The 27,476-nt window shown below is 39.1% G+C and overlaps 1 protein-coding gene across 7 annotated transcripts in view; it reads right to left on the bottom strand.

Annotated features, from left to right (window-relative positions):
* Positions 1-27,476, bottom strand: part of ano1a (anoctamin 1, calcium activated chloride channel a) — a 58,208-nt gene that overhangs the window by 13,025 nt on the left and 17,707 nt on the right. For 4 of the 7 annotated variants that reach the window (XM_030725138.1, XM_030725134.1, XM_030725139.1 and 1 more), the window contains 17 exons: positions 27,188-27,339; positions 21,054-21,108; positions 20,652-20,703; positions 19,536-19,591; positions 18,947-18,988; positions 17,916-17,980; positions 17,138-17,272; positions 16,734-16,894; positions 15,392-15,477; positions 13,389-13,400; positions 10,839-10,910; positions 10,015-10,089; positions 7,696-7,897; positions 6,086-6,197; positions 5,758-5,815; positions 5,315-5,415; positions 4,425-4,561 (listed from right to left, as the gene is read on the bottom strand). In XM_030725138.1, coding sequence (XP_030580998.1) covers positions 4,425-4,561; positions 5,315-5,415; positions 5,758-5,815; positions 6,086-6,197; positions 7,696-7,897; positions 10,015-10,089; positions 10,839-10,910; positions 13,389-13,400; positions 15,392-15,477; positions 16,734-16,894; positions 17,138-17,272; positions 17,916-17,980; positions 18,947-18,988; positions 19,536-19,591; positions 20,652-20,703; positions 21,054-21,108; positions 27,188-27,339 — 1,573 coding nt within the window. The remainder of the gene's footprint in view (positions 1-4,424; positions 4,562-5,314; positions 5,416-5,757; positions 5,816-6,085; positions 6,198-7,695; positions 7,898-10,014; positions 10,090-10,838; positions 10,911-13,388; positions 13,401-15,391; positions 15,478-16,733; positions 16,895-17,137; positions 17,273-17,915; positions 17,981-18,946; positions 18,989-19,535; positions 19,592-20,651; positions 20,704-21,053; positions 21,109-27,187; positions 27,340-27,476) is intronic. The other 3 variants (XM_030725136.1, XM_030725135.1, XM_030725137.1) reach the window with 3 other exon arrangements.

Genomic DNA, 27,476 nt, shown 5'->3' with positions numbered 1-27,476 from the left:
CAGAGTACACCTTGCATGGTTCAGAACATCTGGTTTATTCTCCTGGCTTCCATCTCTCTGGTATACCTCTTCAAGCGGTAAGCCAAGGAAGTTATAAGGCTTCAGCCTATGGAAAGCTTGTCGTACTTTTTAGGCACCCCTTTCTTCATCACACCATTCTGCAGCTCTGATAGCTGCCTAACTTGATCTTAGTCTCTAGTCTTCATCATATAGCCAAGCATCTCAAGGATCTCTGTTGCTGTGGTATCGATGAACTGATTGGTTTCAGTGATGGTCAAAGTAGGGATTGTCTGTAGTACTGTATTCACATCTTTTAGTAGACTTTGAGAGGGTACTTCACATAGTGTTGGGTAGTCTGCCTCGGGGCGTCTAGGTTTCCAACTTAGCCATGATCTTATCTTTCAGGTCAGCGGCTCTGGCATTCAGTGCACCAGTTGTTATTGGGGCTTGGTACCGAATCTCGGATTGTGCGGATGATTATATCTCCACGCCGACCTGTCATCCTGGCTTCCCCTTGCCATAGCATTTGTGTTGTACCTCGTCAGTCTTCTGAGCTACTAGTTGTTTTGATGTCAGTCTGGATGTTAGACTCCATAGGCCCCACATCCTCTGGAATTACCTGTGTAGTAGCATTTGAAGAGTTCCCGATTCTCATCTCTTGTCCATTTGTGCCATATCCTTGTCCCAGTAGCCCACTTATCGTCAGTATGCCCTGGTTTCTCAACAAGTGACGTGGACCTTGTTAATCTGGGCGACGTCCAAGTAGGTATTGCATCAACCGATTGTCAGCCATACCAGTCATTGTCAGTCATTTTCAGTTGCTGCAATAAAATTTCGACAAAATGGAATAGCCTGCCATATTATTATTCTACATGTGGTTTTTAAATTCTAAGACCCTCAGAGAAGTTTTGGATGCCTAAAAGTCTGGTAAGTTATTTAAAAAGATTGGAATTATTTAGAATAAGTCTTACTGTCAGAAAATATTTTGCAAGTGACACATATTTCAAACCACTGACAATTTGGTCAGGTTTAGTTGTTTTAGCTAGTTCAGGCCAAGACCAGACTGTTTGATGCATAGTCTCCAAGATCTCCTAAATTCCTTTGCACTCTGTAGGTAGCTGTAGTAAACCTTTTTGTCAAAGAGCAATATCTTGTGTTGACACAAGATATTGTAAACATCTATCCTGCATAGGTATGCCAGGAAGAGCCTTTGCTGTCCAAAAAGAACAGAAAAAACAAACAATTAATTAACATCAAACAGAAGTATTTTAGAATAATGTATTCTGGATATTGGAAGCCAGATCTCTTTAGCTACAGCAGCCACTTCTGTAGACAAAACCCATCTTTTCACAGCAAGAACCTTATAACGATGATGGAGGAAATGGTTTGGGATTGCTTTGCTGCCCCAGTTCAGTTATATTTGTAGTGTCATTTCACAAACATATGTCAATCTTGAGGAACTTTATATTGCACTGTAAAAACCTTAAATACTATTTAATTCAATTTTATTTATATAGCGCTTAATCACAACAAACAGTCGCCTCAAGGCACTCTGTATTGTGGGTAAAGACCCTACAATAATACAGAGAAAACCCAACAGTCAAAATGACCCCCTATGAGCAGCATTTGGCAACAGTGGGAAGGAAAAACTCCCTTTAACAGGAAGAAACCTCCAGCAGAACCAGGCTCAGGGAGGGGCAGTCATCTGCTGTGACTGGTTGGGCTGAGGGGAGAGAAAAAAAACATGCTGTGGAAAAGAGCCAGACATTAATAACAATTAATGATTAAATGCAGAGTGGAGTATAAACAAAGTAAATAAGCTAAATGAAAAGAAACATTATGGGTGCATTATGGGTGCATTATGGGAAACCCCCCCCCAAGCAGACTAGGCCTATAGCAGCATAACTAAGGGGTGGCTCAGGGTCACCTGATCCAGCCCTAACTATAAGCTTGATCAAAAAGGAAAGTTTTAAGCCTAATCTTAAAAATAGAGAGGGTGTCTGTCTCCTGAATCCAAGCTGGAAGCTGGTTCCACAGAAGAGGGGCCTGAAAGCTGAAGGCTCTGCCTCCCATTCTACTCTTAAGTATCCGAGGAACCACAAGTAAGCCAGCAGTTTGAGAGCGAAGTGCTCTGTTGGGGTGATATGGTACTATGAGGTCTTTGAGATAAGATGGGGCCTGATTATTCAAGACCTTGTAGGTGAGAAGAAGGATTTTAAATTCTATTCTAGATTTAACAGGGAGCCAATGAAGAGAAGCCAATATGGGAGAAATCTGCTCTCTCTTTCTAGTCCCTGTCAGTACTCTAGCTGCAGCATTTTGGATCAGCTGAAGGCTTTTCAGGGAGCTTTTAGGACAGCCTGATAATAATGAATTACAATAGTCCAGCCTAGAAGTAATAAATGGATGAATTAGCTTTTCAGCATCACTCTGAGGAAGGATGTTTCTAATTTTATAAATATTGCGCAAATGCAAAAAAGCGGTCCTACATATTTGTTTAATATGTGCATTGAAGGACATATCCTGGTCAAAAATGACTCCAAGATTTCTCACAGTGTTACTGGAGGCCAAAGTAATGCCATCCAGAGTAAGTATCTGGTTTGACACCATGTTTCTAAGATTTGTGGGGCCAAGTACAAGAATTTCAGTTTTATCTGAATTTAGAAGCAGGAAATTAGAGGTCATCCAGGCCTTAATGTCTTTAAGACATTCCTGCAGTTTAACTAATTGATGTGCGTCATCTGGCTTCATTGATAGATAAAGCAATGCTTTCTAATAATACTGCCTAAGGGAAGCATGTATAATGTAAATAGAATTGGTCCTAGCACAGAACCCTGTGGAACTCCATAATTAACCTTAGTGTGTGAAGAAGACTCCCCATTTACATGAACAAATTGGAGTCTATTAGATAAATATGATTCAATCCACTGCAGTGCAGTACCTTTAATACCTATAGCATGCTCTAATCTCTGTAATAAAATGTTATGGTCAACAGTATCAAAAGCTGCACTGAGGTCCAACAGGACCAGAACAGAGATGAGTCCACTGTCAGAAGATCATTTGTAACCTTCACTAATGCTGTTTCTGTACTGTGATGAATTCTGAAACCTGACTGAAACTCTTCAAATAAACCGTTCCTCTGCAGATGATCAGTTAACTGTTTTACAACTACTCTTTCAAGAGTCTTTGAGAGAAAAGGAAGGTTGGAGATTGGCTTATAATTAGCTAAGACAGCTGGATCAGTGATGGCTTGGGGTGGCTGTAGCTCAGTAGGTAGAGCAGGTCACCTACTGATTGGAAGGTCAGCGGTTCGATTCCTGGCTACTCCAGGCTACATGCCAATGTATCCTTGGGCAAGATACTTAACCCCAAGTTGCTCTCCGACCGTTCTGTCGGAGTATGAATGTGTGTGAATGTTAGTTAATTAAAAAGCACTTAGCTTAGTAAAAACATGGAAGTGCTTGTATGAATGGGAGTGCATGGGTAAATGTAAAAACGTGTTGTATAAGCGCTTTGAGTGCTCTGACTGAGTAGAAAAGCGCTATATAAGAACTAGTCCATTTACCATTTTTAAGTAGAGGTTTAATTACAGCCACCTTTAAGGCCTGTGGTACATAGCCAACTAATAAAGACAGATTGATCATTTTTAAGATAGAAGCATCAATAACTGGAAAGACTTTTTTGAACAGTCTAGTAGGAATGGGATCTAATAAACATGTTGCTGGTTTGGAGGAAGTAACTACTACTGGTAATACTACTGACAGAAACCAAAAATGCAGCCTGTAGTCTCTGATTCCACTGTGAATTCTGCATAATATCAAAGAGTGAAAAAATCTCTCTCTCTGAAAGTTGAAGTTATACCTGAAGTGGTTCTTTTAGCTAGATAATAATCCTTAGCACACTAGCACATCTACAGGAGACTCAGAATGTCAGAATGAAGAAACTCATTGTTATAGATGACATTGTCAAAGGTCAGAATTCAGCTGTATTGAAATATTTTTATACAACAAGCACATAGAAACATCTTTGACATGTAATTTTTTTTAATTACATGTCAGAGTAATAAAATTTTCTGAGAAAGAAACTGGCTAAATCTTGATACTGGTGGACAGTTGTGAAAAACAAGCCATTTCTGGTAAAGAATACCATGTGCATTTAATTTTGTGCTTTCTGATTCACCAGCCATGTGCAGGTTACCAAACTGAGAGGGTCAAGTTTCTTGCTGCCTATTGACCTTAACTCGTTTTATTTTTGGTCTTAATCAGTAATCAAAAAAGGTATGTCACTCTAAATTTGCTTCGTTCATCTTTAAATGTGTCTACAGTTTAGTGTTGGCTGGGTCATTTATCAGAAACAGCTGCCTAAAGCTCCATTTGTTAACAAAATCATTAGAAATATTGAACTGTAACGAAACTGTTACTTACTCATTTCCATGTACTCTGGATTGAGGCCAACAAATGGACCCAGGAGGTGGTCCTTCTCATAGAGTTTTTTATGCAGCACTTGCTCTTGACCAGAATCCAACTCCGACTTCCTCTTGCGGAGCATTTTCTTCAGCTTCCTGCAAATTCCAACAATCCATGACAGAAATTACACATTCAGCCTCCTTTAAACCTCACTCAGTTTTTAATGTGTTACTTTTTTTTTAGTTGTACATTTCTCAGTAACTGAAGAGTTACTTCTACTACTACGAGTAGTAATCATAATAACAACAACTACAATATAAATGCACAGTGGTGCAGTGGTTAGCATCATATCAATAAGGTTCTGGATTTGAACCTCCTTGTCAGTGGGGGTCTCAAATACTGTGGCAACACCAAGTAACAGAATGAAATGATGCATTTTCTACCTGCTTTGTAGACATTCACTATCAGTAGTTACAATTAGAAGTTATTTTGTGGTAATCTTCGATTCTTAATTGTCAACAGTGATATAATAATCTAAGTATGTACTACTGTTGGACTTGCTGTACTCATAAGCATGACACTGAAGAATTGTGTGCAACAATTAGGACAAAAGGAAGAAGCAAACATGCTGATGTAAACTTCAGTCACATGACGGCAGAGCAGATTGCAGACTTAAAGTTCAGCAATGTTCTGCCTGGTTTTCAGGTACATTTGTAGGCAAACCAGGCAGGCACTTTAAAGGATTCCTCTCAGTCCAAGTATAACTAAATGTGTGCGTGTACTGTGTTCAGGGACTTATTGAACCCACATGCTGTGATCCATGATGAGCTCTCATTCAACTTGTGTTCTGTGTATCTCTGTATAAATATGTATTTGTGCTTGCTGCACAGCTTCTGTTTTGCACTCACGGTAAGCCGATCTCAAACAGGTTGTTCTGGATGAGCTGTTTGCCTAGCATGGTGATGCACAACTGGATGCAGAGCTCCATGAGGCAGCCTGCATGGGCACACTGGAGGAGAGACAGTGAGCAAATGTAGAAATTGAAAGGAATCAAGCTGTGGCAGAGCTCACAGTGAAAAGTGCATAACATTTTAAACACAGACAATTTGACTAAAAAAATGTAAAACTCAATTTAGTATTTGTGTGTAATGCACTCCAAAATAAAATATTTTTCATTAATATTCATATGTGCATGTTAAACTGAAAATAAACCTGACACTGTTTGTGTGCTCTTAATCACGATGCATGATCTGATCCTCACGACTGACTGCACTGCTATCTGAACATAACAACCAGCTCAGCTGTCTCTCTCGCGCTTGCTCTCCTCTTAAGCATATTTAATGTGAATTACCTCTTCCATTCTGTAAGATCCAACAACATACAAGTAGTTTCCAGGCCTCCCAACAAGCCTATAAACAAACAAACAACAAACAACAAAAAAAAATTCTGAACATACTTTTAGTCAGATGAGGAAAGCAGTGAGTATGCAGAATGCTCATGTTCCCTTCCTCCAGTGCACATATTGTAGTATATTCATACTAGTATGAATAGTATATTCATACTACAATATGTTGGATAAAAGTGGCAGGAACATATTATACCATCTGATTTAATTGCAGCCCAGATAAATTTCAATAAAATTATTTGAAATAATGTGATGTGTGAAGTTTTTGTTTTACCTGCCCCTGAAAAAGGCCAAATAGACAATGGGTGTGAAGGCATTGACGAACTTCAGAATAAAAGTTTTGATGATGAGGCGCTCTTCAAAGCTCTTGTCTGTCTTTGGAACCTCTGAAAAAAGTAGCAACACATGGGTTCATTAGCTAATATTCACACAGCAGATCTAGTGTGAGCAATCAAATTAATTAAATGAAAAAATAAAGTCCTGTAAAAACCTTTCTGGTTGCAACTGCATGTTCATTTCTAATATTTGCAATTTGCAGTTCCATTTAGTACAATTTGTTTGTCCACAAAAAAAGTTAGTTTAACTTAAGAGCTCTTAAAAACAACATCTACTCATTAAAAAAAACATAATTTCTAAAGTTTCTAAAGCCTGCCAAAGACTCTGTGCACAAAAACAGCCAAGCAATGATGCAATCAGGAATAACTTTCCAATATTTTCAGTGTTTGTTATGTTAAGCTCACTGTCTGCAGTCTCCCTCAAAATTATATCCAAGAATTGTAGTTTACTGAACAGTTTCTGTTGCATAAACGGCAAATAAACAATGCAGTAATTTCCCCCAAATCTTGGCAAGCCTCTCAGCTATCAGGGGAAACGCCGCACTCGGTGCAGTCACCCTGTGGGTGCAACCTGCATCCTCGGTGATGCTGGTGACTTTTTCATCTTTAGCCTGTGGTGATAACACTGTGTGGACTGTGGCTATGTAGGATCTCAGTCATCCAGGTCATAGTAGTCTCTGGAGCTTGAAAGAAAGAAAAAAAGGCGTCTGGACTTGCAGACTGCAAGTCCAGACGCCTTTTTTTCAAGCTTCAGATACTGTGTGGAGTGTGACTGATTGACAGTTTCCTCCAACCCCAGTGGAGTTTTTATCATACATTTAATCATTTATGAACATGCCTCAAGGGACTTTTTAATCATTTCTAAACCTCATTAATTCAAGGAACAGGAACAGACATCAAATTACTTGTGTAAAAAAGCTCGGTCATGCTTGGGACAGTTGTAACCCCAAGCATGGGAGTTCAAATATCTCTAAACAAATGTTGGGAAGGTGGAATAACTGGCAGATTGCTGCTGCATCTGCAGTAATGCAGATGTTATACCAGACTGCTGTGCTGAAGGGAGCTGAGCTGAAAGCATTCCAGCCCTCATCTATGGCCACAAGCTCTGGATAGTGACTGAAAGAACATTGCTGGGAGTACAAGTGGCTAAAATGAGTTTCCTCATTATTTCTAAGGCACTGGCTAAGAGACAGGGTAAGGAGCTCAGAAATGTCGCAGTAGCTCAGAGTAGTCATTGCTCGTTAAAAAAAGAGCTCAATGAGGTGATTCGGGTATGAACGGGTTTTCTTTTCCATGCACACCCAACCTGAGAGGAGACCCTGGGCTAGACAAAGAAGTCTCTCTGGAAAGATTATCTCTCATCTGGCATGGAAGGGATTTGGACCCCCCAGGAGTAACTGGAAAACTTTTGCTGGAGAAAAGAATACATGAATACCCTGCTGTGTGTTCTAAAGTTTCTTCCTTTTGCATGGGATACAAATATTACTACAAACTGTAGCAAAAAAAAGAAAATGACATTTGGTAAGAATGTCGGTGACATTTGTCTCACCCAGTCTAGTGAGCCAGCGAGCAATGGCACCGTAGATTTCATCTAAGATGATGATGATGATGAGGTTGATGATGGCAGCAGTGGTTTTGACCGTGGCTCGGATATTATACCGCACTACAGGGTGGCTGCTCATGTGCAGCGCTGCCCTAATGCTAATCCGATACAGGATGACTCCAAAGACTATGACAAATGTCACGGTTATCTAAAAGACAAGAGGCAGAAGAACATTAAGTGTGTTTTTCCAAATTTGTTTCAACCTCCTGAGACCCTGCGTCCACATATGGGGACATTACATTTTGGCTTTGCTGCACCTTCCATTTCATTCTGCTCAACAGCGTTTTATACTTTACTAAGTCTTGTTGAGTTTGTTGTGTTATGCTATAAAATAATCCCATTGTCCACATCAGAGGACATTTTTTTTTTTTTTTCACTAAAGTATGTAACAACCATGTAATGAAATACAACTTCCTGTTCAAAGAGGAAGCATATATTATATATATATATATATATATATATATATATATATATATATATATATATATATATATATATGAGTCCATCTGATCACAAATATCTAGGAGAAATTAAAAATGACTCGCAAAGAGGAGCTCAGGTCTCAGGAGGTTAATAAATAAATTCACCTGTGCTCTACCTTTAGCTCCACCTGCATTGAAGAAAAAAAAACAAACAGCTCTAGCCTTTTGGCTACACCTCAGTTTTCTCAAAGCCATTGAAGCCGCTGTCTAGAGTGGACACCATGAGAGAAAACACTGATGAATTTATCAGAACATTATCAGAGTATCATTTAAAACATTTTCAGACAATCACTGAGGCTTCAAATTTTTGAGTGCTGAAAAATGATTACATCTGTTTGTTAGAAGGAATCAGAGCTATAACATAAGCCTCAAATTCTAGGTTCAATTCAACATGGAGATCAGAGCCTCTAAAGTTTACCCAAAATGCACTTTTTCTGTTTTTTTATCCATCGAGTTATCAGAAAACAAAACATCCAAGATACCAGTGCTTATTTCTTTTCCTCTAGACAAACTGATGGAGTTATGGTATTGAAACTATGATATATTCCATGATATTGACAAGATTGCTGATGTAAAATTTATTTGGATTTTAAGCGGGTCAAGACACTGATTTTTCCAAGGAATGATGCTGAGTGCAAAAGTTTTTCTACTTAATGGAGCAGCCTTTTTTAGAGGCACTTTTAGCCATACAATCACATAGTGCATTATTCCTTAAGCACTTTATCTACTTCACATCTTTACCTAAAACTTCACTTTACCTAAAATGCACGTGTGGATTGTGGGAGGAAACTTGAAAAAACCCACTTAAGATGTCTGATCTCACCAAACCTCTGAATTCAAACCAACAGTTTACACAATGAAGACAGAGGCTTTACACACAATGTAGGTGTCACTCTGGCAGTGGCCATTTGACTTACAACATACATGTAACATATGCTACCCCTGATTTGGTGCAACATATACCATACCTATGTCTAGTGTGTTAATATGGTATTAGAGTTGATGAGATTAAATTAAGTGAATTAAAACTTTGAAAGCCATGGAAGCATGCATGTAGGCAGGCAGCCTTGGTGTGTTGACATGCTACAGCAAACACCTACACATCTAACCTAGAATTTTCTGGTTATCGGCAAATAGGAGGAAGCCTTAATGTGGGTCTTCAGGCACTTATGTTTAATTTCTTGATTCCAGCTGTTTGTGGAGGAAAAGTTTATTAAATTCCTACAACTTCATACAGCAGCATGATCAGTTAGCATCTCCATTTCATTCCTCATGATTATAAAATACCCTATCAGGCGTTACTTGGCTAAATTGTTTGATGACCTCATAAATCTAAGGACCCTGTTATGTGAATGCACATACGTTTGTTAAGTGCCAAAACAAACTTGGCTTCAGTAGAGAAGTTTGCATAAAGAGGCCACGTCAACAGGACAATAACCTGTGTTTAGGGATTAAACACTGGAAGTGGCGCTCATCACCAGCTAAAGGTGCAAAGCTGCTCCAACGTCTTTGAGACTGACAGAAAAAGATCATCATCTGTTAGTTCTGAACTTAGCATTTATCAGCCCTTGGAGGAAATAAACATGAAATCAAATGCATTGTGTATTTTCATTCACTTTGTGACAAAGCACACTATTGTAACCTCATTTTAAAGTTCAGATCTTGAAACATTATGTTCTCATTTTCTTTTATTTATTAACATCTCAGAATCCGAAGGGATTTAGGCTCATTAGAAATTCTTTGGCTCACTATGTCACGCTGAGGACAGGCTGCTGATACTCACCATGAAAGCCATCATGGCCACAACAGTTATGTAAGCAGGCAGTCTATTTGTACAGGTCAGCTTCACCTTGTCATCCTACACACACACACACACACACACACACACACACACACACACACACACACACACGGGCATTAATGGAGCATATCAGCAGCTGTCCTGTTGATGTGTTTCTGCTCCCACAGCCTTATTTCTGCCTTTCGGTGGCAGCCATTCATACGCTGCCTTGTGCAGAGTTGCACAAAGTACATACAATAAACATACTATAATCCATGGCTGCAGTGGAGCAGAGCTAATGCTGCCCTAAGCTATAATGCCACATTTAAGTGACTGAAAACTGGGTCAGGATGCTCAGATGACTGCATATGGGATGACAAGGAAGATGTGACCTTGGAACAAAACAAAATATCGAAGAACTGGAATCAACATTTGCATCCTTCCAACTTGAAAGCAGTCCCTTTTTCTTTGGTTATCTTTCTTCAAGAGCAAAGATTTCTAAATTAATCATAATTAACCAATTAGATCCAATAAAGCTGTAGTTAGAAAAGCAGTCAAACAATTTGTCGCATCCTGACGCCAATTTAGAATCACCAGTGAACCCAACATGCATGATTCTGGACTGTAGGAAGAAACCAGAGCATCACTGTTAGAATACAATAATAACCACTGAACTGTGTGTGTGTGCAAATAAACTAGGATTAAGAATAAAACAGTATTATATTAAATCATAATAAATTATTTCATAAGAATTAGTCTAAAGACTAATTACTCTGATCTGAAGAGCCTTATTTTCCTCAGCCTAATTTTAAATAAAAAATAATTACCATCATGCCCGACTGTTCCTGTTTCGCTTTCTTTTGCGTGACCCGGAACTCGTACTCAGCTCGGTTGTGGTCCTGGAAGAGAAATTAGTTTGCTTGTTACTTTTATTGATAGTACAAAGTGTCTGTTAGATCTAAAAACGCAAGATGTTAAACTTGCAAGAAAAGATCCCACTGGGCATTCAGAATGCAGACAGGACTGAGTTCAAGTGCCTGGTGGCAGGAAGGTTTGCAAAATAAGCACTTTGTGATTAAGTTTCAGCACAACCGCACAAGAAAGGAAGAAATGTATCAACTCACCATGAAAGAACTGGAGCACATTAAAGTAAAACCAACTTGTAGTTTGGTGCACAGATCTATCCAGTTACAGTGTTAATGTTGTCTGTGTGTTTAGCCTAGTTCAGCTGCAGTGAGTAGTGGAATGACAGCACCTTTTAAGGTGGAAAAACCCCCAACAATCTATCATATTTTCAGGTCAATAAAGAGACAGTATATTTATGAATCCACAAAAAAACGATGTCAAGTTTTATATAACGTCTATGACATTTTGTGGGGTTAATAAATAATGATGATTAATGTTGCTAAGGTCAGAAGATGTATATTGAACATAAAGAGGCTTAAATTCTTCTGAGTGTGGGGTTGTTCTAAATTTTTGTTCCTTCTTCCTAAATCCAGATGTTAACCATTTAACTTACAAATCTCCATGAAGTGATGCTGAAATGTTCCTTTAATGGTGAGAAATACGTGTTTATATTTTAAGGAATGTGATATGCAACCAGAATTGAATGGGTGTGTACCCAGTGGACTGAGGAGGAGCTGCGTGTAAAGAGAAATTGCATCGCTAGAAAACAAAGCTGAGAGTTAGACGGTGTCTTGGCTGGAGGAACGCGTCAGGCTGATGTACAGGCAGGCAGACCCAACAAAAGAGACAAGAGCAAGCTTCTGAAATGGAGAAAATGATGATCTTGTCCAGTGGAGACTTGTGCAAGCGAGAACTGGTCATAAGTGTGCAGAATGAAGCTGATTTTTTTGTGAGAGTTTAAACTAATTCTACTTGGATTTTTTTTTTTTAGATATATTTAACCAGAAATTAATTGAAAACCTGCTTTATTAAAATGTTGACATATAACTTACATACAGTACAGCTGAGATTCTCTATTTTGATCTACTTTGGAGACACATTTTAGCAAGTTTGTGTCCGTTTGACGTAACACCTTCTTCTCAGCCAACATGCCCACTGGAGTCCCACCAGGGCTAAAAGTGATCAAAAAGGGTGATCAGGGTCAGCAATGTGAAGCTCATAATTCTGCATTATGTGGATCTACTAATACTTTAACTGAACTCAATAGATGTTAGATTCAACTTATTGTCACTGTGTGCACAAGGCACACAACGAGCACCCAGAGACGAGCATCTGACCGGCGCTACCGTTAGGCAATGTGGTTTAAGTATCTTGCCCAAGGACACAACACAGCGCAGAGACAGGGGTTCGAACCGGCAACCGTCCAGCTGCAAAGCGAACGCCTACCCACTGCGCCACTGCCACAATAACCTGGAGACTTGCATCGAGAAAGTCTGATAATCAAGCCATTTGCACTTCAAGGTTCCTGAATTGTTCTGTACTGATATCCACTTCAGCGTGACCCGTCCTAGGAGTCACTCCTGCTCTTAATGATGAGTGTCTTTCACAGGGTCCTTCCAAGCACTTCCCCCCTGACAGGGCTGCATCATGTTGTACTGTACATGGGCACTTCTGCCCTGCTACTTTGATTTCACTTAGTTCTTATCTCACCTTCTCATGCAACAAGCAAACACTCACAACCTTCAGCTGGATTTATTGCTGATTCTAATCAGTGACTATATGCAAAGATTTTACTCTGACTCTCAATATCGATTTCTTCTTTGGGCTAGGATATAACATCCCACTGACAGAGGGATGGCCCCCTAACTACTCGTGCTTTAATCAACCAAGGCACAAACGTGGAGGTGGTATGGTATCATTTTTAATAACAATCACAAATAGTCTCTGTCTAAACAAACATCAACTGGCAGCTTCTGTAAAAAAAAAACAAAAACAAAATAAAATAAAATCTTACCTGTTCCTTCATCTAAGGGGTCTCTAAATCAAAGACTTGTTAAAGAACATCAAACACGATGCCAAAAATCTCCTCACTTACACTGAACCATCATTCCATTTATCTTTTTGTTTTAAATAACAAAATTCAAGAACTAGATAATATAATCCCCAACCCTTGTTTCTCCACCTGTCAAGCACAGTTAAAACAAACAAACAAACAAAAAAAAAAACAATGAATGTCAAAGGTAAGATGACTTAACAGCTATGAGTCAGTAAAGTGTCCTAGATGTGGCAAGACTATTGTGTTGATCAGCCCAAGAGGCCACGTGTTCAGGAGCCAGAGATATGACACTTTACTGAAGCAAAGAGACAAAGAGGATGGGAAGTAAAGAGACCTCAGACAGACTGTTAAACACCTTAAAAGAGAAAAGATTAGTGCTGGAAAGAGTAAACTCAGAAAGAAGTCAGATTCAAACCTTATGCTCCTCCTGTGAAATACAATAAAGACATAGAAACACATAAAGAAGAAATCAGTGAGCAGTCAGTGTGTCTCAAGATAAAAACATTCACATGTTCTTTTAGAGAATTACAGAAACAAAAACAAAAAGGCTGACATGAGATGAAGCCCACTGTATCGTATGGTATCGCATTGAATCGTATTACAATATCTTCACTATCTTTTAAAAAACATCCAGCGCTGATGTGAGAGGCTTAAATGTTTGTGCAGGAACCTTCGTGCTGACTCACTACAGAATGCACAGCAGAAACAGAGGAAAATATCCTGACCGCAGCCATTACGTTAGTTACACAAGGATGATACCTGTGCAACAAGCCCAGTTGTGAAATTTCCTCTCTGCTAAATATTCCACTGCCAACTGTTAGTGGAATTATAACAAACTGGAAGCAAAGGAACTCTTAATGCTTAAACATACCAAGACTTTTTGACAATTTCATGTTCCCAACTTTGGGTGAACAGTTTAGGGATGGCCCCTTCCTGTTCCAAAATGAATTCAATTCAATTTAATTCAATTTTATTTATATAGCGCCAAATCACAACAAACAGTCACCTCAAGGCACTTTGTATTGCGGGTAAAGACCCTACAATAATACAGAGAACACCCAACAGTCAAAACGACCCCCTATGAGCAGCACTTGGTGACAGTGGGAAGGAAAAATTCCCTTTTAACAGGAAGAAACCTCCAGCAGAACCAGGCTCAGGGGGGGAAGGGGGGCAGTCATCTGCCATGACCGGTTGGGCTGAGGGGAGAAGACTGTGCACTAGTGCACAAAGCAGGTCCATAAAGACATGGACGACCGAGTTTGGTGTGGAAGAACTTGACTGGCCTGCACAGTCCTGACCCCAACCCAATAGAACACGTTTGGGATGAATTAGAGGGGAGATTGTGTGTCAGGCCTTCTCTCAAAAAAATCAGTGTCTGACATCACAAATATGCTTCTGGAAGAATGGTCAAAAATTCTCATAAACCTCCTAAACCTTGTGGAAAGCCCCCCAGAAGAGTTAAAGCTGATATAGCTGCAAAGGCTGGGCCGACATCATATCAAACCCTATGAATGTCACTCAAATTCATATGTGTGTGAAGCACATGAGTGAATACTTTTGGCAACATAGTGTATTTTTTAAGTCATTTTTGGCAAATTTATCCTCGGTTGCTATTCATATAAAAGAAGCAGTCAGATGATGTGATGATGATATGTTATTTTATTTATCCCATATTTGGCAAATTCTTTTGTTACAGCATTTGAAATGATGATAAAATAATCTACTACTACTACTACTACCACTACCACTACCACTACTACTACTACTATTAATAATAATATGGAACTAAATGAATTTCATTACTTACATCAAATACTTTAAACAGGAGAGTTTCATGCTGATCCAAGATCAGCTAACACTGACCATGGGGATGATTTATAAGAATGAGGGCTGCCAGATAGAATTTCTCTCAATGTAAAATTATGCCAGCATTTTCTGTGTATTTCTGTTCACATTTTTAATTTCTTATTGTTTTTTTTGTTTGTTTCTAGCATCCTGAAATGGAAAACAGGTTCATAATGCAAAATGTTCAGTCTGTAGGATTTGTAGTTAATATGGTTCTTTTAAAAACTGAATTAGTGGTTTTAATTGCTAACACAGTATAATTCACACAAAAAGAGAACTTGTACAAAAGTTACTTACTTAATAGATATGATAAATAATAAGTAACAATAAGTGTTGTTATAATTTACTAAATGCATTTTAAAGATTCTTAAACAGGAATACACTCTTCTCATTGACTGGCCAGACATGTTACTATCACCAACCCCCCCCCCCCCCCCCAAAAAAAAACAAAAACAAAAAAACAAAAGCAGTTATATTTGAAAAAAAAAAGTGCTGTTTAAGTAACATTTCATTGATCTTTTATTATCTTGTGTGCATACAAACACATACAGAATATTTGTGGGGTTATCTCACCTGCTCGTCTTCTCCGAAACTTGTGAGGTCCCAAACATAGTTGAGTCTCATCTGTCGCCTCTTCCAGTGTTCCATAAAGAGAACAGCTACAAAATCAAACATACAGCAAACTTAGCACATGCTCAAACAGTTATTACAAGTTTCTAAATGCTTTTGTCTTTGTTTATGAATGACAATCATGGAGAATCTGAACATTCTTCATTCTTCTAGTACACACAGCATCTTTCTATAGAACTTTATGCACATTCAATATATAATGTACATAATCAACAGTGGAGAAGTGCCTTTATTTAGAAGGCTGATACTTTCTGTACATTATTACACTTGCAGATTATGTTTAGTTTACCATTCTGTAAACAGGAATCCTACAAGTTATCATTTTCAATTAACAGAGAGGGTTGATAATAATGCTGATGTTAAATTGCTGATACGTGACACCGCTTGCTATCAACTTGAGCCCACTAAGCTCACTAACATGCATAACAAGATGATTGCATGATTGGACCTTTAATTTTATTTGATCTCAAATAAGAAACAAATAAAAATATATTTGATTTTGCAGTTGTCTACAAATCCCACACTAAAAATGCACTAAAAAGAAAAAAAAAAACACATCAGTCTCTGCAAACCTCAGTCAGCATGTTAGCAAGTCTATAACAATTCGATAGAAAATTACTGAACTATGGCTTTTTATTTTGGAAGGGATGCCAGGAGAAAGCTGCTAGAAAAATGATGATTTAAGTTTGTTTTGCAGCCACAGAACCTGGACATCTTGCACCCACTGAGTCAGCCGTAAGCTCCTCTGTATACCAGTATTCTAGAGTCAAATGTGAAGCCAGTGCTAATGCTTAGCTGATATTGGATTGTGCAACAGGACAGTGATCCCAATCATAGCAGCATGACTGAAAAAGAAAATAATCAAGGCACTCTTTTGGCCCAGTGAAAGTCCAGTCCTCAACCCAACTGAAATACTGTGGTACGACCTTAAGAGAGCTGCCCACAAGTGCCTGAAAATCTCATTAAAGTGAAGCAACATTGTAAAGAAGAGAGGGCCCTTCTCCACAATGATTACCTCAAGTTAAGTTGCTGTTCAAGGTGGTTTTACAAGCTACTGAATCACAGAGTGTACTTAGTTTTTCACAGGACTTCAGGGAGTTGTTGCAAAAGCTTTTTTTCTTTACATGACTTGTAAAAAGCACAGGCATGTACAAAACCTGTACTATTTACAGTGCCATATAAAGGCTATTTGGCACAACCTGCATTTGTGAGGCTCTACATGTTTTCTAGTGTATATTGGACTTTCTGGTACATATTTGAACAGCACAGTTGAATGTGTCCTTACCCCATAGAGCCATGAAGATGGAGAAAAACACAGTGGCTGTGTTGTCAAACAGGTGACTGGCTCGGGCTGTACCACACGCTGTCACCAGCTTCCAGTAGCTGCAGGCTTTGTCGCAAAGTGGACACATGGTAATGTTGTTCCTTGGATCACAAATTTCCATGCTAACAAAACAGGAATGGATGGGAAATTATTCTATAGCAAAAAGGTGGAGAAACCTGAAAAAAATGTTAAAACAAATGTGGAGAACTACACATGCTGTCTTTCAAATCAAGCAACAGCACCTTGGATGGGGTCAACGTGTGGGGAATTTTCATCAGTAACCGCTTCCTTAGTGTCTTAGTGTTCCTGCCTTCTCTCCACTGTCCTATCAGAATAAAGGCTTTAAAAAAATGTGTCCAACGTACCTAGGTATGTCGTCATCCACAGTAGCACAGCCATAGAGAAATACAATCACTCCAATGATGGCAGCCGGGATGAGCATCTGGGTATAGACTCCCAACCAGGCAAAATAAAGTCCAATTTTTTCCCCAAAATACTTCCTGGAGTCACAGAGGACACATCAGTGTCAAATCCATCACTGTCAAAATAACTGTGATAGGTTAACTTAATGGTCCATGTACAGGTCATGTATGTCAATATTAAGGTCACAATTTAAAAGACCATTCTGATGAACATCAGAGAGCTCTCTGAACACTGATTCAGGCACTAAGGAACCAGGCCTTGCAGGGTGGAGTTACCTTCTTGGAGCTGGTAATCTGGGACAAGCTTTATCTGACATTAGCAATGCATTATTAGCTGTTTGATAGTGGTCACAGCAAAGGTGCGTGTTATTTAGGTGCACACTTCTCATTTCAACTCAGTGTGAGAGTTTCCACTGCATTTGCTCATACTCTAGTTTTTTCCCTCTCATTTCTGACGTGTTTTTACTATTATAACCCTGCTAATTTCTTGCAATTGCAGAAGTTTTTTTTAGTCCTGAGTGAGACTTATAATGACTGTAGTATGACATCTTTTGGTTTTCCCTAATTTAAGCCAGAAGATAAAGAAATTGTGGTTTTACACTCTTGTACATTTAGTTCAAAATAACCCATGAAAGTAAATACCTGCCTTCTTTGTCCTGACTAAGATGCTCTGTATCACTGTATTTCCTACCAGCAAATTTAGGCCAGCTATAGCTCTCACCTTATAAGCCCAAGGGGCTGGTATTTGTAGAAGACACTGTAGTTGGCCCACTGCTCATACAGCAGCTGTGAACAGAAGCAGGAGTCAATAAATGTATCAAATACTATATATTAAAGAAAGGCAATTTTCTGAAGATTATGTCAGTTTTAAATTATTTATGCTGATGAAATGTTATTGTTGCCTATTACATGGCTAGGCTGACAGAACAAGACAGGCTCATATTCACACTCATATTTACACCTACAGCCAATTTAGAATCACCAATTAACCTAACATGTGACTTTGGAATGTGGGAGGAAGCTGGAGTACAGACAGAACCCACACAGGCACAAAAAGAACATGCAAGGTTCAAAGGTCACAGAGGGTTGGCAGATTCTCAGGATCCAGGAGCTTCTTGCTTTGAGGTGATAGCATTAACCATGCAGGACTCTGTGCTAAGACATACTACAACTAAATGCATTATAAAGAATATAAAATCTAACAATCTGACACTACAGTGTAAAATTATGTGAATTGCAATTGGTTTTTGCGGGGGGGGCTGGAGCCTATCCCAGCTGACATAGGGCGAGAAGCAGGGTACACCCTGTACAGGCCGCCAGCCTGTCGCAGGACCAACACAGAGAGACAGACAACCATCCACACTCTCATTCACATCTATGGGCAATTTAGAGTGGCCAATTAACCTAACCCCAGTAAGTGCATGTCTTTAAACTGTGGGAGGAAACCAGAGTACCCGGAGGAAACGCACACAGACACGGGGAGAACATGCAGACTCCACACACACACATACACATACACACACACACACACACACACACACACACACACACACACACACACAACACACACACACACACACACACACACACACACACACACCACACACACACACACACCAGAGAGAGAGAGAGAGAGAGAGAGAGAGAGAGAGAGAGAGAGAGGTCTAAATTGTCTAAATGTGAAGCAGCAGTGCTAACCATGCTAACCATGCTGCCTGTGTTAGTGTATCAATTATTTAAATGTATACTTACCTTCCTGTCATTAGGTTCTGTATTCACACCTTTAATGTCTCCCTGTAACACACAGGTTTCATATTCAGCACAATATTTCTTATTTCTGCTATATAATAGCTTCCCTAGCTGGCTTTAGGTAAAAATTCAGAAAAAAATACGCCTGTCACTTAGTACCTCATTGCTTTCAGAGTGCAGGCTTACTTGTGGATCTTGAAGAAGTAATAAACACATGAACTAGTTTTTCAGCATCACTCTGAGACAGGATGTTTCTAATTTTAGAGATACTGCACAAATGAATGAAGGCATTCCTTCATATTTGTGTAATGTGGATAGTTAGCATATTTACTTTCCAATAAACTACAATAAAAAATACTGTCATGAATGGATGCTGTAGTTAAAAAAAAGAAAGAAAAAATTTAATTGAATGACTCACCATCAGTCAGAGAGCTGAGAGTAAATCTGAACATATGTTTTTCACTGGATGCAGTTTATTCTTTGTGGAGTTTCAGGTTACAAATCCACTGAATTGCAACAATTAATTTTGTGTATAAATATCATCTCTTCTCAGACCAGCATGGGAGAAACAGCCACAAACTGTGATACTCACATCATGGAGAGGATAAGCAGATGTGTAGACACCACTGGCTAACAGACTGGTGAGCCCTGTAAGAAGGCACATTTAACAGGATTATAATCTAGAAAAGACACACACACACACACACACACACACACACACACACACACACACACACACACACACACACACACACACACACACACACACACACACACACGATGAAAGAACTAGATATCAGTTCTTGATGCTCTGCCACAATCTAGTATAATCTAAACACAGAGAAGAGCGCATTATCAACTGTTAGCTGATTATCAGATCCCTGTGATTCACTGTATATATAATGTAACAGGTGTGGATGCTCTTATCGAGATATTTAGTATCATTCATACAAAACAGCCAATGCATAGTTGCTGTTACATAGTGTTACATTTGTTATCAGATCACTGCCAGTTTTAAATAAACACTGCAGATGGGCAACATGCTAAAGAGTGAGTCCTTCCAGGTGTGGTGCTGTCTTTCTGTGCCAGTGGTTTCTGTTTTATTATGATTTGTTGCATGAAGTATTTCATTTTTCATCGAATCTTATATGAAAACATGCAAGACTAAAGGTATAAGTTTTATTTATTCATTTGCATTTTTGGCCAAAGCAGCTTTTATGGGTAGTGAAGAGAGACAGGAAATGGGGGAAAGATACAGAGGAAGACACGCGGGAATATTGGCGACAGGGCGGGACTCGAACCTGTGCCGCCTGCACCCCAACGCAGTATATGTATGTGGTCGCTGGCTTCACCACTAAGCCACCCGGGCACCCACAAGTTTTATTTATATACATTTTTATACTGCTATTAATGGTGCCACCCCCATCTCATACAAACTTGAAACATTTACCCACGCATATATAAACACGAGTTCCAGTCCATTTGTTATCCATATTTTCAGGTTTAAATTGCCTCACAGAAACTGCAGCAAGTACAGCAGGTTTGTGCCAAGCTGCTCTTTATAAAGTGATTGTTTGCAGTGGTTCCTTGTCAGCATAAATATGTGCTTGTGTGTCAATGGGTGAATGACATGTGTTTATAAAGCAGCGCTATAGAAGAACCAGTCCATATTTACCATTCTTTGAATCAGAAAAGGCTCATGTCTTACCGATGGGGTATTTGGGTTTGGTGCATTTTGTCCTCTTCAGTACCTCATAAACCTGACCATACAACAACAAAAAAACTGTAGCAAAAATACAATTTCTATCTTTAAGACATGGGAATAGAAGTAAAGACAAGCAGCTGAACATTTAACACAAGTGAAAATGAACCCTAGAAGAAAACTAAGTAGGAAACTGTTGAGTTTCATAAGTCTGTTCTTAGAAAGAGCAGCTGTGTGTTTAAAATATCAATAATAAAGAACAGGGTCTAACAAAAGACATTACATTTTTTAAAATACTGGGACTTAACAAACATAAGCCAAACAATGATTCCTTCATTGCCAGATAATGGCATCAATGTCATATGGGATTAACTCTTTAACCATCAATCTATTAAAATGAATACTTACTATGGAGCTCCGAGTCTTGCTGTCAAAGAACTTGTCCCGGTCAGACAGGTCAAATCTGACAACACAAAACAGAGGAGTTACAGAAAGAGTGAAAACTGATACAAGCACAAGGTTCTAGCCATCGGTTGATTCCCAATGCTGAGAATTTCACAGGTTTACAATCAGAAATGATAGCTGTCTGATACTCGGTCTGACCTCGCTCGTCCATTCCTCCGGGGCGTGAATTGTTTCTGGCTAGAACCCTGACGCATGTTTGTAAAATGTGCTCTTTTCAATACATATATTATATTGCCAAACATTCATTCATGCATCCAAATTGCTGAATTCAGGTGTTCCAATCACTTCCGTGGCCACAGGTATTTCAAACCAAGCACCTATTTAGGACAATTTCATGCTCCCAACTTTGTGGTAACAATTTGGAGATGGCCCATTCCTGATCTAACATGACTGCGCTCCAGTGCACAAAGCAGATCCATAAAGGCATGGATGAGTCCTGACCTCAACTTGATAGGACACCTTTGGGATGAATTAGAGTGGAGACTGTGAGCCAGGACTTCTTGTCCAAGATCAGTGTCTGACCTCACAAATGTGCTTCTGGAAGAAGAGTTAAAAAATTCCCATAAACAGTCCTAAACTTTGGGGAAAGCCTCCTCAGAAGACTTGAAGCTGTTAGCTGCAAAGGGTGGGCCGACATCATATTAAACCCTATGGATTAAGAATGGGATTTTACTCGAGTTCATATTGGTGTGAAGGCAGACAAGTGAATGCTTTTGGCACGATAGTGTATTTAATAGATACTGGAAAGAACAATGGGGAGGAAGTCTGAACTGAGTGAATCAGTCATTAGAATTCTTATATGTAGTGTCTAAGAAAGTTCAGGGCTGCTGTGTATGTCTGGAAGTGAATTATGTTTTTATTTTAATGTAAGTTACATGGATGGGCATCCACTATTATCATTTTTTCTCACTTGTCCTTAATTTTTCTATTATTCTCTCTGTGTAAGGGAGTTATGTTAAATCTGAGATCAGTTCAATTTGTAATTTTAATTGCTGCCTGATCTCAACCCAACAGAGAGCATACTACTCTCCCATTATTAAATAAAAAAAACTGAATGCAGAAAGGCCCACAAACAAGGTAGCTGCATATACATATGTATAGTGTTTAATACACAGACATATATGCTTGAGTTTTTTTTTTTTTCCCAAAATGGGTTTAAACTGTTGACTTTCAGCTTTAATTCAATGTGTTTTACAACTGTTTAGGAATAAGTCATTTTTATACATAGTCCCTTATTTTCAGAAGCTCAAAAGTAATTGGACAATTTTTATCATAATTTTAAACACAACATAGTTGTTTTTAAGATCTGGACTGGCATCTCTTTTGGCCTCATTTAAACTTGCTGTGAAAAGATATAAACTATAAATTCAACACTGAATCAATGTCAGATATTCTCTCTCTTTCATTTAACATGAAAACAAGGGAACAGATCTCAGCTGGTAATGAATCTGCTTCTCACATTGTCCAATTACTTTTGAGCCTTAAAAAAATGGGAGACTATGTAAAAATATGTCTATGCCTGTTATCTCACTTTGAAATACAGAGCTTTGTTTCTGTTTATTAACTCAATTCTTTTCAGAGCAGCCATTCCCACCTGTCCCATATTCTGCTCCCCTGATTCTATTGTGCTTATTAGCCTCCCAGTGATATGCCGATGCTCCTCATGCACTGCTTCCAGATCATTGTGAATCATTCCAGTGAGTCAGTAATTGTGTTGTTAGTATTTGTCTGTCCCCACTGAGACAATCCAATCAGCATACCTGCCTCCACTATCAGCCAGCATTAATATGTTAGAGTTACAGTTCTGCTGGTTTAATGTTTCTGGATTAATTTCAGTAGAAATTGCATCATTTAATTTAACTGTCAAAATGTGGGAGAATCAAATGAATTTCTGATGAAGCCAGAATATTCTTTGTAAAGTTTTGTACGGTACATTTTGTACTCTGGAAGTAGGTTTAACATTAGGACAGTAGCTTGGGTTGGAGTGTTTTCATATTTAAACATTAAGTGACAGAGAAAATGTGGAGGGATATCTCTTGCAAGCTATTAGTCAGAGGAGTAAATATAGCTGCTCACTGCCCACTCTCTCCTCCATACATCCCAGCAGGATGACTGTAAGACATTATTATTCTCTGATAACTGGCTTTAAAAGCACATTCACTTGCTGACATAACATAAACACATAGCCTTTGCAGCCCTGACTTCCTATATTAATCCAGTTAACGGTTATTCTAAATCCTTTATTCTATGATTCGGAGTCCTGTATCATTGTACTGATGAAATCTAAATGTTTGCTGTAATTCAGACTAGTTCTCTTTGTGTCCTCAGGGTAAAAAAAAAAAAAAGGCTGATTGATGATCACTAGATGCACCTGAGTATCATGATGAAGACTTAAGCTTCAGTTTTCCTGTCATGCTCTACTGAGATAGCTTCATTGGCTTGTTTGGGTCCGTTTACATGTCTGCGGCTGTAATTTCTTCATGAAGATGAAAATGAAATATAAAAATATTAAAGGCTATGACTGCAAAAATAGCTGATTTTTCTCTGATTCCAAATTTTGTAGTTTTGTATCTCCAATCTACATCCAAGCAGCTCTACAAGCAGCTCTGCAAAAACCCCATTGCAAGTTAGAGATGAAGCCAGCAGAACCACATCATCTGCAAAAAGCAGAGATGAAATCCTGAGACCACCAAACCCATCATCTTCAATTCTTTAGCTGGGCCTAGAAATTCTGCCAATAACAATTATGACTAAAACTGATGGCAATTGATGGTGGAGTCCAACACCCACTATGAGGCCTCTCTTTTGGCCAGCAATACAATCTAAGCTCTTACTATGGTTGCACAGGGACCAAACAGACCAAAACACCTAGGCCCATGCACCCACTGGACATCTCACGGGATGCCGTTGAATGCATTCTTCAGTCCACAAAACACATCAAGACTATTGGACAAACTTCCATTCACCCTTGAATAGCTTTGAGAGAATAAAGAGCTGGTCCAGTCTTCAGTCACCAGGATGAAAATGGCATTGCTTCTGTTGAATCCAGGGTTCAACTAATGGACAGACTCTCTTCTCCAGTACCCTCAGATAGATCTTCTCAGGGAATCTGTGACACTCGTGAAGTTAGAACACTTTTAAAGCCTTATGTAACTAATCTCAACCATGTCAGGGGACTGGCTGGTGGAGTTTTTTTTTTTTTCCTTTTACCTACCTCAGTGATCTCAGCCATCTCTCACAGTGATGGCTGGCTGAGTCATCCCCTTTGTTTCCAGACTCTGCCTTCTCTACAGAAGGCATATCAGTGCTGTTCAGGAGAGCTCACAGTACTCATTCTACTGCGTAACTGGATCCCAAGTTGAGGTCAACAGCACTCCATCCAAACAATATACCTACAGTGTGGGCAGGAAACTGCTTCAACTTTCCAAGTTGCCATACTCACTCTGAGCCAAACAAAAGTCTTGTTTTGCATGGAATTCCATGACTTGTCAGGTTTATGCTTCAGGCCAGAGCTGCTGGTACCTATCAGGAGCCTCCAGAGTCCCAAAGCTCAACAGGATTATTTTAGCCTGATAGCACCCTTCACCTCTGGTGTTCATCGGGTGCTGCTGCTACTTAATGGACAAAGCTCTATGCAACCTTTTCAGCAATGGAGGTGCAGAACATGGTCCACTTGGACTCAATGCAGCCTCACTTGGAATGCTGTTGAAACTCCTTCGCAGGTGGAAGTTGAAGATCTATCAGAAATCTCCAGTGCACTCATGTTTGGGTACACCAGACCTGTCTGGCATCTTCCCCACCACCTGACCAACTTGTGACCTAGAGTCTGCTGGTGCCAAATATACTTATGGACCTCCCTGTGCTCAAACATAGTGTTTAATATGTACAAACTATAATTATCACCAAAGTCCAATTGCATAATATTACTTTGGCTCAGCTCAGCTCAGGCAGATCATACCTCCCAAACACACCCCTCCAGTATTCACTATCATCACCTATGTGGGCACTGAAGTCACTCAGAAAGACAATGGAGTCCCAAGGTGGGGCATTTTCCAGTATTCTGCTCACCACGTAATCCCCCCCAAAAAAATCAAATGCCATTATTGGCAATGTTTATGTCATTTTATAAATATAGAGCAGTTAAATGGCTTGGAAACGGTTTTTAAAGGTTTGAACTCTGAAGTCCAAAGGATCTTCTAGGGCATAGGATACAGACATGGACAAAATTCTTGGTAGAAAAACCCACAATGATTGCCTAAATAATTTGAAACTGACAAAAATAATAAATAAAAAATTGTTGAAAATTAACTAATGAAAATCAGACATTAATTTGAATTGTTGTTCAACAGAATTATTTTAAAAACTAAAGAAACTGGCCTGGACAAAAATGATGATACTCCTAGAAAAGACTGAAAATAAACTGACTACAGGGACGTGTTAATTACAGTACACAACTTAGTTTAACATCAAAGGTGTCTTCTAACCTGTAATCAGTCAGTCTGCGTATTTATAGGGTGAAAAGTCATCGCAGTGCTGTTTGGTATCATGTGTGTACCACACTGAACATGGACAACAGTAAGCTAAGGAGAGTCTGTCTAAGAGAGAGCTGTCTCAGGAGATGAGAAAGAAAATTATTGACAAGCATGTTAAAGGTACAGGCTACAAGCATCTCGATGTTCCTGTGACTACAGCTGCACATATTATTCAGAAGTTTAAGGTCCACAAAACTGCCCACCTTCCTGGACGTGGCCGCAAGAAGAAAATTGATGACAAATATCCATCCATCCATCCATTCGCTTATCCTTTTTCAGGGTCGCGGGGGGGCTGGAGCCTATCCCAGCTGTCATAGGGCGAGAGGCAGGGTACACCCTGAACAGGTCACCAGAGAGACAAATGGGCAATTTAGAGTAGTCAATTAACCTAACCCCAGTAAGTGCATGTCTTTGGAATGTGGGAGGAAACCCACGCAAGCACAGGGAGAACATGCAAACTCCACACAGAGAGAGGCCTGGGCCAAGGTGGAATCGAACCCAGGCCTTCCAGATGGTATTCTAACTGTGAGGCAGCAGTGCTAACCACTGCACCACCATGCCCCGAACCTGGAGGTGTGGATGACAAATATAAGAGACAAATTATACAAATGATAACCAAAGAGCCCAGAACAACTTCCAAAGAGATTAAATTAGACTCCAAGGTCAAGGACATTGGTGTCAGATCGCACAAATGAAGGGTCCCATCATTTTTGTCCAGGCCAGTTTCATTAGTTTGAGTTTGTTTTTTAAGTAATTCTGCTGAAATATAATTCAAAAGCAATCCCTGATTTTCATCAGTTAATTTTAAGAAAATTTTGATTTATTATTACTTTTGCCAGTTTCAAGCTATTTCAGTGACCACTGTGGTTTTTCCTCTCTTTGATGGAACAGTACCAACAATTTTGTCCATGCCTGTACCATTTTCCAGAGAACTGACAGAAAGTCGATGCACACTGGCCTATGTGCCCTGATATTGCTCATCTCAAACAGAACCTGCTCTAGGTATGCAGCACACAGCAAACAGAGAACGTCCTTTGTAACAGAAAACATGAAGTTATTTCACTATGCCCCAAATAAAGCTTTACAGTAAAGGCCTCTAGTGCAAAGGTAATTTTCACCCAGTGTTCAGGAATCATATTATTAAGGGAAACTAAAATGATAGTCATAAAATGATAAACACTGTAGCACTTTCACTTGATGCTGACAGCCTCCATTGTGACAAAGATTATTAAACTAAATTCACAGAATCAGCATTAGCATAGCTTCCCATAAACCACTTAATATACCTAAATTAGTTGCAAAAAGCTCATAATTCCTGTTGAAAATGTTCCTTTATTATGCATAATGAAGTTGAAAATATAATTATCAAGCTACAAATTTGTGGTTTAACTTTAATTGCCTGTGAGTATGAAGAACTCCAAGAGGTTATACACAGGTTCTACTGTGTGTATACCTAAGAAATGTGTACACAACTGAGTTTGAGAAACACTATTTGTCTCCTGACTTTGCAACTGAAAGTGGGTATTCAGCAGAGAATTTACTCACAGGTGTTGTTTTTCTCTGGAGAAAGGATGACAGAGGGATTTCTCACACTGTGATCGGCTGGCACCTACTTTTGGGTGGAGAGGAGCTGTAACTTTGTGAATGAACATCCTGATCTTCTCCACTACATTGCTGCCTTGTTTCACTTCGTAAACCTGCAGAGAAGATAAAAAACCCTGCTACTTAAAAGTGGCCATATTAAAAAATAATCCAAGAGCTAAAATGTAAACTGCCTCTTGATGTCACATGACAACTTTCTATATATTTTATTAATTTTTTTTTTTTTAACCAG

The sequence above is a fragment of the Archocentrus centrarchus genome, unplaced genomic scaffold (genome assembly GCF_007364275.1).
Source record: "Archocentrus centrarchus isolate MPI-CPG fArcCen1 unplaced genomic scaffold, fArcCen1 scaffold_48_ctg1, whole genome shotgun sequence".
Taxonomy (NCBI): Eukaryota; Metazoa; Chordata; class Actinopteri; order Cichliformes; family Cichlidae; genus Archocentrus; species Archocentrus centrarchus.
The sequence above is the reverse complement of the archived record's forward strand: the minus strand, read 5'-3'. Positions and strand labels throughout refer to the sequence as shown.